Consider the following 13110-nt stretch of genomic DNA (forward strand, 5'->3'; position numbering starts at 1 on the left):
AATTCTCTGGATCTCTAGGGCTCCTCACACATGCCCCAGAGGCTGTCTAGGAGTGAGTGTTGTGGTGGTGTGTGGGGGGGGATCAGCAAAGAGAGAGGAGAATGGGAGGGGTTCAGTTTCTCTCTCTGCAACCTTGCCCCTCCATCTTCATGTGTTCTGTACTGGCGTTCTGAGAAAGATCTTCTTGGAAGAAAGCTATCCTTAAGGACTCCTCCCTTCTGAACTGCCCACCCAGGCTACGAGGTGGCCACTGGCTAGGTTCTGTTTCCCACCTCTTTCCTCCTCTATGGAAGATGACCTCCCAATAGGAAGGACATGGCTTGATCTGTGTTGTACTGGGGAGGCAGGTCCCAGTGACTGATGCTAGGGAAGGCTCCACCTCAGTCCAAACTTCCCTAACCAGCCTCTCTCAAAGCTCTCTCCAGCCTGCGCCTTCCTTTGACAGCTCCATGCCTGAGCATGAGGGGCCGATACCTGCCCCTGGGGAGCTCCTGCTCAGAAGGCGCCCGCCCTTTGGGGCCTTGAAGAACAGGAATGGGTCAGTGCTGGGGGAGGGGTTGGGGATGCCACTGCTTAAGGAAGGCAGACTGGATGATGGAGGGTACTCTGCCTTTGTTTCTCCATGTTGGAGACCTTCAAATGAGACAGAGCAAGACAGGAACTGAGGGGGACCGAAATGCCAAGATGGTTGGGGCACCTCTCTGCTGTGTCAAACCAAGGTGAGTCTCCAGACCCAGAAGACCACATCCTGGGCAGCAGCCGAGAGTGTGGAACAGCTGTCAAGAGTTTTGAAGAATGGAAGAGAACCAGAGAAGGAGTGGAAAGCTGCTTCAAAAAGGGAAAGGCACATCATTTGGCCATGGCACTTGCATCAAGAGGGCACGGATGAACTAAATGCTGCTACATCCACCCATCAGTGGGATACTGCCCTTAGAGAGAAGAAGGAGGAGCTTTAGGTTTGGCTTGGAGCCATCTCCAAGGGATATTGTTAAGTAAAGAAAGCGAAGTGCAGGGGTCTTCCGGTTAATATGGAGAATTGAGCATCTTTTTTTCTCTCTGTTCCCTCTACTAAAAGGAGAGTAAAGGAATTAAAAAAAAAGAAATAAACCCATAAGGACAAAAAGAACTGAAGAGATGACAATAAAGGAGAGTTTCAACAAAAATTTTAAGAATGGAAAGCAGATGGATAAGTGATGCAGATAGCAGAGCAGAAAGCTGAAAGCAGGGATTGGGATGCTGGAGTCAAGCACCCAGAAAGCTGCAGCAGTCTCTGAGTGCCGGGGTGCAGGGTCAGGCGAGACCAGACAGGTGGATTGAAAGTCTTACGTGATCCCTTCTCTTGCCCTGCAATCCACTCAGCACCCCTTCCCCACCCCAGCAGAAGACAGGAGCTTACCATCTGGGGAGAGTGGAGCCAGACAGGCTCTGACTCAGGGCCACCAGGCACAATGACAAGCAGGGATGAGCTTCCGGTCTGCTTTTAGAGCCTCGCTCATTATGTATGCATTGAAAGCAAAAGGACACTAGGTATTTGAGAAAAGAATTTTAAAAAGCCTACATTAAGTCATATTATAACAACATTTCAGAATGCCAGAGATAATGAGATGCTCCTAAAAACTTCCGTAGAGAAAAAAACCAACACATACACAGGATCAGGAATCAGAATGGTTTGGACTTGTGTTGGAAGACAGGACTATTTTTTCCTTCAAAAGTCTAAGGAAAAAATTCCAATCTAGAATTAAGTCCTAGCTAAACTATTAGTCAAGAGAGAAGGTGAAATGATAATATATTTTGTTTTGCTGAGGAAATCCACCCTGAGCTAACAGTTGCCAATCTCCTTCTTTCTGCATGTGAGCCGCTGTGATAGCATGGCCACTGACAGACAAGTGGTGTAGGTCTGCGCCCGGGAACCAGGCCTGGGCCGCCCACGTGGAGCATGCTGAACTTAACCACTAGACCACCAGGGCTGGCCTGAAATAATATTTTTTGATGTGTAAATTAAAAAAAAAAAAAGATCTCCTTTATGCACCTTTTTAAAGGAAGCTTTTGGAGGACGTGCTCCATTAAAACTAGTAAGTAAATGAGGAAAAAAGAAAACTTAGGATCCAGGAAACAAAGGAAGTCAGCATAGAGAAAGGCAAAATGAATATCAAAAATGATAGTGAAGGGAAGCCCAAGGATGACAACAGTGCCTGAAAAGCACTTAGTCCAGATCAGAATTAGGATTCAGGGATTCAAAGAGAGAGGCCTCCAAGAAAACAAAATGAACCTATAGATGATGTGATGTATATACCATACTGAGAATTTTAAAGTTCTGCAGAAAGTTTGGAGATGAAATAATGAGAGAGACACTGAAACCTGAACAAAAGAAAAACATAAGTGATTATGAACTCTGGGAAAAACAAAAACCTTGAAAGAAAGAAAATGTTATCATGCTGTATTAGGGAACTCAGCTGTGAGCAGTGGTTGAATAATACAGATAAAATATACAAAATATGTATAAATATAAAATAATGTGCTTATAATAATAATGATTTAAACACCAAATATTGATTCAGGCAAATCTTTTTATATTAGGTTGGAGTATGGAGAAGTATATAGAGAGGTAAATTCTCTTTTTTTTTATAGTAAGAGGTCACAAGATACTGTCTACAATGAAAAAATATCAACAAATGTCAGTGTCAGCACAGCATTTAGAAATACAAGTAAATATGAAGTAATAACCAAGAGAAGCAGCAAAATATTTTTTAAATGCTGTCTCTGGAGAGCAGGGGTAGAGAGGTGTGCGGAATACTGGATATTAGTAATGTTAGTTGTAAGTATTATAGTACTATTTGTGCTTTTAGCCTACTTAACTGTATTACTTTGGTAAATTAGACTGGTATATACAGGATGCTACTGTTTTTGTAAAATAAAGGGTTAAACATACATACATATGTACGCAGAGAATATCTCTGGGAGGGTGCACACACACAGACAAGCCGACCATAGGTTAGCTTCTTGGAGGGGACCTGGGACTGACTACATTAGGGTGAGTGTGGGTGAATTGTCTGAAAAGTGAAGGGACAGCTTTATTAGGGACACCAAGCAGTCCTTGCGGTGGCTCAGGGAGCAGATGGCACGTGATGCTCAGAGGACAAAGCAGCCATCATGGGCTGCCACAGCCAAGTTGGGCCAGACTATGCCCAACTTGTCACTTTGTGACAATTTTCCTGTGTTGCCTTTGCCAACGTGTTGTGATTTTCCCATGAATGTGACAAAGAAACGTGGCCTGGAGGACAGTGCAGTTGGATGGATTCATCCAGTTGAAAAAAAGTATCCATGAGACCGACAGGCAGGACTACCCTGTGGAGAAGGGCTGCTCTGCCCTAGTTTAATACTTTCCTACCTTCTTGTCTCTGACGTAAAGGCCTGCATAGGACATAAAGGCCTGGCCACCAGATCTCAGATGACACATGCTGGGAGGGGCAGACCACATGTGACATACTCTGGTCTTAGAGCTGGCCCCTTCCAAGTCCAGGGCTGCCTTGGCTTGACTCTCCAAGAAGGGGTCTATCCACCCTAAATTTCTCGCCTGTGAGAATTTTCATATCTTCTTGGTCTCTGAAAGAGCAGGGTCCCTTTGGCCTCAGCTCCAGGTCAGCCCTCTCCATCTTCTGGTGGAACTGCTGCCCTGGAAGTCCTCACCTTCCAGATGTCTCTTTGGGTTCAGCGCACGGGCCCTTCTGGGCCCTTGTCTTCAGCTGTGGCTGCAGATTCTGCATCTGGGGTCTGACCCAAAGAGGGCACATATGGCTTCCTTTACACCTCCACGGTTGAGTCTGGGTCAGCCTGACTCAGTCTATGCAATTTGGACGATGCTGTCTCACTCAGGGATGGCTCCTGATTCGATCTTGGGCTAAGTGTGGGTCTGGGAGCCTGAAGCTTTGCTCCTAACCTCTGCACAGGCTAACACGGCCATGAGGCCACTCTCCTTTTAGCACCCCTGAGGTCCCCACACCTTCCAGTCTCCACACCCTGTCCTGGCCATTAGCTCCTGGTTCTCCTGGAGCACTGGAAAGGCAGTAGGCAGAGTGGTCACAGGCTTGCTTCCTGGAAGCCAAAGGCCTGGGTTCGAGGCTCAGCTCTGCCAATTACTAGCTGTGTGACCGTGGGTGAGTTTCCTACCCTCACTGAGCCTCAGTTTCCAGACTTAGAGAAAGCGTGATATGAGAGTAATAGAACCTAACCTCATGTGGTTACTATTAGGACAATTAGATGATCAAACCTGTGTCAGGAGTTAGGGCAGTGCCTGGTGCGGGGGTCAGTGCTGAGTATGTGGAGCTGTTATGTTCATGGTATTATCATCTCCTTTCTGCAAAGGAGGAAAGTGGCTCAGAGAAATAAAGTGATTTGTCTAAGGTCACACAGCTTGGAAGTAGCAGATCATGGGACTAAAAGCTACATTTTCAGGCTAAAGATAGGGCCGTTTATAAAATACCTGCAGGCCATACCATAGGGCAAAGGACTCTTGATTCCATGGGAGGGGGTGTAGCCCAGGTGTCCGAGCCCCGGCTGGGATGAGCAGAATGGAAATCAAGGCTCGTGCGGGAGCTGCATTCTCAGTCCTGCCTGTACAATACAAACCCGGAAGCCTGCAGAACCTTTGGGTGTCTGGGCCCCACTTGGCCTTGAATGAGAACCTCCAGGGGCGGGCATGGATCCTTTTACAAGCTTCCCACATGATTCTAGTGTGGGACCCAGTTGAAAACTGCTAAATTAGAGGGCCTCAGAGGCAAGGGGGTGGACGGGATGCCAGAGAGAGGTACAGAAATAGCCTTAGAATGCCTGAACTAGAGGGAGCCAGGGGGATCTCTGAGACTCATTTTACAGAGGGGAAACTGAGGCAGGAGAGGGGACACAGGAGGTCCAAGTTCTCACAGAGTGTGAGCAGCGAAGCTGGTCTCCTCCCCCATTTCAGGGCCTCTGGGCCCCCAGACAGCCCCTCCCCTCGTCTGGGCTAAGTGTGGAAGGGAGCCACAGCTTGGCCGCTTGGTTTCTGGCAGGCTGAACGTGTGAGTTTTTCAAATGGCTTTGACTTTTGAGTCCATTAGTGATTAATTCAGAGTTCCATTTAGAGCCGGCTGATCCATATTTGGAGGAAGAGAGAACATTTTGTGGCAGCTGAGATGCAGCCACGATTCATCTGTGGGCAGCCCACCCATTCGGTGGCCTGGGAAGGCATAAAGTCCGGGCAGGGCCCTCCTGTGGCACCCCCTCCCCAGAAGGCACTCCAGGGAGCTGAGAATCTCTCACCTGGGTGGGGTGGACCTCTGGGGGTGGGCAGCCCAGTCCAAAGAACCTGGTTTAGGGTTCTGACCCCACTTTATCTCTTCCAAGCTATGTGACCTTGGGCACACCTCTTAAACTCTCTGAGCCTCAGTTTACCCATCTACAGAAATGATCACCCCTATACCTCTCCTACATGTTGTTGGGAAGATTCAATGAGATAATGCGCTCGAGTGCACCCAGCACACAGAGCTTGGTGAACAAGGGGAGAGGCTGGCAAGAGCAGTAGGGCTCCTCCTCTTTCCCTCAGCAGTCCTACTGATCTTTCCTTCTGGGCCCCTGGGGACAGAGCTCAGGTGTCCACAGTTCCGGCTTTCACACCATTGTGTGACCTTAGGCAAGTTATTTTACCTCCTTGAGCCTCAGTTTCCTCTTCTGTAAAATAGAGATAATGGTCCCTTCCTTGCAAGATTGTCAAGCAGGTTACACGACAAATGTCCGTGAGAGTTGGCAGCGTGCAGCGGGAGAACCATGGTTGGGGACAGCAGGAGTGGTCCCCCCGGGCGCCGGCCATATGGGTGCGTGGCCTCAGAGAATTCTTAGAAATTAATAAAATTTACTGAAAGTCAGTCTGCTTTTTGTTATCACCTCATACCAGCAATTCTAATAATGACAGTGATAAAATACTCCTTTTGGCTGGGGCAGACTGCTCCCGCTGCCCCCTCCCCTTGTAGGCCACTGGACGCTCCAGCAAGGATGGCTTTCTTTTCCTCCTTGCTGTCTTTCAGTGCCCTCCGCCCCCACCCCCATTCTTTCCTGGAACATGTCTCCCCCCACTCATTCCACACCCCGCTTTTCGGCTCCCTCCCAAACTTGTCAGAGTAAAGTCTCTGGTGACAGTTCAGGGCCCCTTAAAAGGCTGATGGAGTCTGTCCTCCGTGAATATGGGGTGAGAGGGGTGGAGGATGGGGGCTGGTCCTCTCTTGGCCTGGGCAGAGTTCACTCCTGCCCTCTTCCTCTCGGTGGTCACACAGCCATTTTACCTTCTGCCTGCCACTCACAAGCAAAATTCCCTGGACCAGTGTGGGGGCCCACAGACAGAGACATCCACTATAAGATCCATTGGGATGATTGCTCAGTCCCACAGTCTGTGGAACCAGCTTGCTGGGTCTAGGGTGGCTGTGTGGTTTGCTGGCTGCTGGCAGCTGGGTTTTAATCCTGACTTGGCCACACTGACTACATGACTTCTTTTCTCTGGGCTGCAGGTGGGGCTGGGCAGATGGCCTGGGTAGCACACTGGCTTCCCCAAGGCCCTCCTGGTTTCTCCATCTGTAAATGAGGGACTAGACTGAGTGACGACAGAAGTCCCTTCCAGCTCTGGTGTCTTATGACTAACACTTGGAGAGTATGTTCCAGGCTACAGAGCCCATTCATCTACCTTTCCTCATGCCCAGCTCCTCTTTGCATTCCCCATGGTATACTGGGCACACTGGAGCCTCAGGGATGTTTCTAGAAGGGAGGAATGACTTATAACTGCCTTTTCTGTGTCAATCAATCCAACTTCCCCTTCCTCCCAAGAGAGCCCCGCCGGGGAGGGGGCTTGCTGGTGTCCACTCCTCAGCTCATCATGCCTCTCTTCTCAGCATCCACGACACCTTCCTGAAGCTCTGTCCCCCTGGGAAATACTACAAGGAGGCGACGCTAACCATGGACCAAGTCAGCTCCCTGCCGGCCCTGAGGGTGAGTCCAGGATGGGCGTGGTGTCACTAGGATCAGCTGAGGGGCTGAGTGTGCTGGTCTGTTTCCTCACCTGTGAAATGGGTGAAGTGGCTAGGACTTTCCATGTGCTCCCTAAGCTTCCTTACACTCCAACAGGCTGAGCTTGCATGAGCTGTCAGCACCCTCCACTTCCAATCTTGTAGGGACCATCCTTGAGCCTTTGTCCCTGTCGTGAGAAGGCCCTGCCCTTCTCCCAGGGCCCCTGGAAGAGCCCAGAGGTGTATAATAAAAGGGCTCCCCAATCCCTCCTGAGACTTCAGTTAAAATTTGTGCAGTGCATAGAGAGGCGATGTCAGGGTAACAAATCCTGACGGTGTTAGGCTTCCCGATTTTTCATTTGGGTCTCAACAGAATAATGGTTTGCATTTGTCATTGTGCAACGAGAGCCCATCTTCATTTCTGTCTGAAACAAGATGGGCTCTGAGAGCGCTGGGCACCTCCTGGAAGAGGGCCGGGGACGGGGCGGGGGGGGGGTGGTCCTGAGGGAGAGACCACATGGGTGGAGGGGGCACACATTCAGCGAAGGCTGCGCGGCCGCTCTGAATTGACAGGCCCTGTTCTGGGGCAGAGACAGGGAAAGAACACAGAGCTGGGGCTTGAGAGAGAGGCAGGACCAGAGAGGACAAAGGCAGGAGAAGAGGTGTGGAGGGGGTGTGATGTGGAACTGGGAGCCGGGGTCTTGGAGAGGAAAGGAGCAGAATCCCCCGAAAGCTGAAATAATTGGAGAATGTGCCTGTGCAAGATACGAAACGGGGAGCCTGTCCTTCTGATACCCCTACTCACCCACACACCCCTTCACACCCCACACCCACACAGGCATGTCTCCATATCCACACCTCCCACATGCACACGTGTGCCCACACTTGGATGCTCAACACTCATCCATGTGGCGGCTGGGACCCGGGGTGGGGGCGAGCCCAGAGAGGCGAGCCCCATGGGAAGCTTCTGCCCTCCCCTCCCCAGGGGGGCTTGGTGTCACTAGTCAGTCCCAGAATGTCTGATTGTTCAGCCTGGAAAGAACCTTACAGACCCCCCAGTCGAATCACTGTCAAACATGCTCTGCCTGTTTTACCCATCGGAAACCCAAGGCTCCAGAGGGAAGCAACTTGCCCAGGGCCACAAGGACAGCAGAGCCTGGACCATCAGGCAGGACTCTGAGCCCCAGGCCGGGCCCTCCACTTCTAATCAGGGCTTGGCTCAGCACTGACCGTGTGTCTGGGTCTGTAAGGCGCCCTGAGGGCACAAGGGGAACACCTGGCAAAGACGTACCCTGGAGGGCTGGCATGGAGGGTGACCGCTGACTCATGGCCCCAGCACTCCGGGGGGAGCAAGCACACCCTAGTCGGGCCTGGGGGCTCTATTCTGAGCCCAGAGGAGCAAGCACCGGACTGGATCAGAGGACAGGATCTGGGCCCAGCTCCATCACACCACACCAATGACACATCTCCCCTCTAAGCATTAGTGTCTTGTCTGTAAAACAGTATATACAGCCTATGCTGTGTAACAGACCTGCGGGGATGAGGCGTCCTCCTCCACACCCTCCACTATGCTCCCCACCCACTCCTCTCTTCCATCTCAGGGGTGGGAAGCCAGGTAGGGTGGGGGCTAGGGGACAGCAAGGCCTGAGAAGAACAGAGGAGGGGCAGATGGGGCTGGACAGGAGCACATCGGGCAGCAACTCTGGAGGGTCTGGGGTCTGTGTGGCTGTGGGCTCACCATTTGGCAGCTGAGGCAGGTAGCGGATGTAGAGAATGTCAGGCTGCTTTAAAAGAGCAGGGACTCAGGCCAGCCCCCGTGGCCTAGTGGTTGAGTTCAGCTTCAGTGGCCCGGGTTTGGTTCCCAGGCACGGACCTACACCACTTTGTTAGTGGCCATGCTGTGGCAGTGGCCCACATACTAAAAAACAGAGGAAGGATGTGAGCTCAGGGCGAACCTTCCTCAGGAAAAAAAAAAAAAAAAAGCACAGGGCCTGGAGGAGCAGTGTGAGGGGCGGCTCTTCCCCACACAGGCAGGGCTGGGGTCTGGGGCCACCTCTGGAGCACAGGACCCCCCAGAGCTGGTTCTCTTGACAGTGGTGGGAACTGAGATGGAGTCTTGGGACTTTCTTATTTCATCCTTCTAAATGGTCATTACTTTATTCTATCATACAAAGAAAAACCAGTTCATTGTAGAAAAACTGGAAAACACAGAAAAGCAAAAATATGGTAAAAACATCCACAGCCCACCTCAAGGGATGACCGCCATGACCATTTTGCCTTATTTCCTTCCAGACTTTTTTCTGCGCAGAAGTATGTGTTTATTGGGATCACATTTACTTTTTTGTACTTTTTTTTTCATTTGGGATTCTCTGTTGCTTTTCCAACTGGTTCTGAACAGCCAGAACCATCGCATGAATTGAGGATGCTGAGCTCTGGCCACTTCTGGAGAACTAGGGGTGGGGCTCTGGGCCAGGAGTGGATGAGCTGGGTTTGAACTCACTTGCTAGCCGTGTGATCTTAGGCAAGTCACTGCACAAGAGGAATGATTGGGGACGGGGGTGGGGGTAGAGCAAATAGACCCCAACCAAAGAAGACTGGGTGGGAGGGGTGCAGCCTGGAGCCTGTTTTTCTGCAGGTGAAAGGTTGTTTTTAAAAGAGGAAAGGGCAGGCTCTAGGTGTTCCCACGCACAGGCCCAGGTTCAAGGACGCAGTTTTCTAGACCATACAAGGAAGCACTCTCTAATCATCAGAGCAGCGGGAATGATCTCCCGGTCACTGAAGGGCACCAAGCGGGGGCTGGCCAAGCATTTGCCAGGATATTCTAACACATACGTAGGTATCAAAGGGAGACGGGACACGTCGGTGCCCTCCTCGCCCTCCGAGTCCGTGGTTCTGGCCCTGGGGCCTGGTCTTGTTCTCTTTTGTATAAACGACCACAGCACGTCCCGGACTTTGGACTTTCATAGCCCGATAAAATTTCAAAAAAATTTTTTTGTTGAGGAGGAACTAGCTAGAGATGCCAACTTCCCAATTTTGCCAAGTAAAGACATTAAAAAATGTCATCCGCAATCACCATTTCATTTGTTTAACATAGTCATTTGGAACAAAAATGTGAGAAGGATCTCATCCCAGAAACAAGAACAGTTCTCTCCAGACACACCCCTATTTGTCCTTATTTTTCTCCCTTTGTCGCTGGTTGTCAAGAACTTTGTCATTGACCATCCCTGGTCCTCAGACTGGCTTGTGGGGATTCAGATCTGGGACCGAAGTCCTCCTCTGGGTCCTTCCTACCCTGGGCGAAGCAGAAAGCTTCCTTCCCACAATGAGCAAGGAGAGGCTTGCTGGGAAGCGGGGGCCCAAGTGTCCCTGTGTCCTCTGCGGCCCTAAGGACGGGAGCTGCGTGACTCACACTGCCCAGAACACATCTCTGCAAACGCTTTGAGAACTGGGCCCCAGGGAGCTCTGGGTACTGCTACAACTTGGCTCAGGGGCTTGAGTGGTCTGGGAAGAAAGTTCTGTTTTCTTAACCTGGATTCGCTCGGGGAAAAAGTAGTTTAGTTAATATCGGGAAGGGTCTGCTCGTCAGCAGAGAGCAAGGCCAGAGTGGCCTGGGCAGCAGAGGGTGGCGGGAAAGGCCTGATGACGAGAATGCCCTGCCAGGCCGGGACATGGTGGCCCTTTTCCACTCAGAAGTTTCTGAGTTTGTTTTTTTGTCTGCTGCTCTCTTCGGTGTATTTAAAAGTGAATTAGCTCAATGTTTCTGTTCTTGTAAATAATAATCTTGCTTTCTGTAAACACGGATGAGTAGTGGCGTGGTATGACCCGGGCTTCTAGCTTCCGGGGCCAAGATGACTGGACAGTAGGGCTCGAGGGAAGAGCTTGGGGTTTCAGAGCTGCTATGATGGACTTGCTGCACTGAAGGGGCCACGGCCCTCTTCTGGCCTCTTCCCACCTCCGCCTCTGGGGTTCCTGCAGGCAGGTGCTCTGTGCACAGCCTGGCCCCTACTACGCTGATCACAGCATCAACTCTGTAAAGCACAGAGAGGTTAGGAAATGGCCTGAGGCGTCAGGAGACAGTCCAGGTGTGGCCCCTGGGGTATCAGCTCCATCTCCATTTCCATTTATCCCCATTTTTTCTGAGCCTCTCTGATACCTGCTTATAGGCTGGGCCTATCTGCTCAGGATAGCTCGAAAAGAACTTACTCCCAAGGCTTTTAGCCATGAAAAGTCCTGATATTTTTTTCAGTCACTCGAAAAATCACCAGAATAGGAGGGGCAGAGATGGGAGTTGTATTTTTTTAATTTTTTTTTTAGTTTTTAAATCAAAATTATTCATGCAAGCCCAGAGTCAAGTTGCCCTAGGAGGGTCACCCCCATTTCCCTTCTCTAAAGGCAACCATTTTCAGCTCTTAGCTGATTCTTGGTATTTGCCTCCAGATCTCTAAAGAGCACCCTTGTATGGCTCCTTCTAGATATCGCAGCCTTTCACTTCCCCCTAGAGAAGAGGTTTAATTCTTTTCCTCCCCTAGGCCCATCCTGCACATCACTCGCCATTCCTCTGCCCTTCCAATACAGTCATATCATGATTTTGGTTAGACCAATATTCAGGGTTTCCATTATCATGACTGCATATGCCATTCAGAGCTGAGCTGTGCAATAGACTATGGTTACTTTTCCCTTTCTGCACATTTCGTTGTGGTGGTTGTCTTTCCCAGATGTAATCATCGTTTTTGCTTAGTTTTCTACATAGTTATCATTAAGTTGACACCAAACCTCTGCCAATCATCTAAATCTCCTCCAAGGAATTCAGAAGTGAGACATTTTCTATACAGTCCATTTTCTTGGCAGAATTTCTCTTGGAGCCTTCTGAGTCGCTCTAATCAGGGCTGGGTTGCCCTGTGAGCCTGGTACGTGTTGTCATTCTGGGATCTTCTTTCACAATCATCAAGATTCTTTTCCTCTTCCCCTTGGATCCCTCATTTCCTGTCTTCCTCCCTCTCTGTTTACTCCCTTGTTTTTGTGGAGTGCATCCTTTAGTAGCTTCTTGATAAAAGGTGCATGGAGGTAAATGTTTTGACACATTACATATCTGAAAACGTCTTTATTCTCCCTTCACATTGGACTGAGAGTTTAGATGGAATTGAATTATAGGTTGGATGTTATTTTTCTTCAGAATTTCGAAAGCATCACTCTACTGCATTTCAGCTTTCACTGTTGTTACTGAGAAGTCTAAAGTCTTTCTGTTTCCTGATCTCTTTTTGTAACTTGTTTTTTTTCTTTCTGGAAAAAAACGATGTGAGTTGGTTTGGGTCTTTTTCTTCACGTATGGGGCACACAGAGGACCCATTCAGCCTGGAAACTGTCCCTCAATTCTAGGATATTTCCACTAATTTTTTTCTTTGATCATTTTCTCCCTTCTGTTTTCTGTGTTTCCTCCTGGAGCACTAATATCTAGTCATGAATCGGCCCATCACTTTTCTCCCCTTCTCTCCTTTTTTTCCTCTTCATCTCTTTGCTCTTCTTTGTGGGGACTTTTCTCAACTTTATCTTCAACCCTAATTTAGTTTTCCACTTCTGTCATGCTTCTAATTTTCAAGAGCTCATTTTTGTTCTCTGTTATTTCTTTTTAAAATAGCATCCTCTTTTTCCTGGATGCAATGTTCCCCCCCGATCTTTTCACCAAGGTGCTTTTTCCCACTAGTTTGTTTGGGTCTCTGTGTTTGTGTCAGAGGCCTTCCTTGGGTATCTGGTAGTCGTCTGCTTATAATTAAGAGTGGGGAGGGGCTGGTTCCATGGCTGAGCGGTTAAGTCCACGGGCTCCGTCTCAGCGGCCCAGAGTTTCACTGGTTTGGATCCTGGACGTGAACATCAGGCCATGCTGGGGCGGCGTCCCACATAGCACAACCAGAGGCACTCACAACTACAATATACAACTATGTACTGGGGGGCTTTGGAGAGAAGAAGAAAAAAAAGATTGGCAACATGTGTTAGCTCAGGTGCCAAGCTTAAAAAAAAAAAAAAATAAATGCTGTGTCAAAGCTGGAGTCCCTGGGTGGAGTTTATCGACTGGGAGCTCCCCTGGAGG

At 49.6% G+C, this 13110-nt stretch overlaps 1 protein-coding gene across 3 annotated transcripts in view; it reads left to right on the forward strand.

The window, feature by feature from the left end:
* CIB4 (calcium and integrin binding family member 4) overlaps nucleotides 1-13110 on the forward strand; it is a 51444-nt gene that overhangs the window by 2384 nt on the left and 35950 nt on the right. For all 3 annotated transcript variants that reach the window (XM_014843532.3, XM_070512428.1, XM_070512427.1), the window contains one exon: nucleotides 6912-7008. In XM_014843532.3, coding sequence (XP_014699018.1) covers nucleotides 6912-7008 — 97 coding nt within the window. The remainder of the gene's footprint in view (nucleotides 1-6911; nucleotides 7009-13110) is intronic.

Source organism: Equus asinus, chromosome 6 (genome assembly GCF_041296235.1).
Source record: "Equus asinus isolate D_3611 breed Donkey chromosome 6, EquAss-T2T_v2, whole genome shotgun sequence".
In the NCBI taxonomy this organism is placed as follows: Eukaryota; Metazoa; Chordata; class Mammalia; order Perissodactyla; family Equidae; genus Equus; species Equus asinus.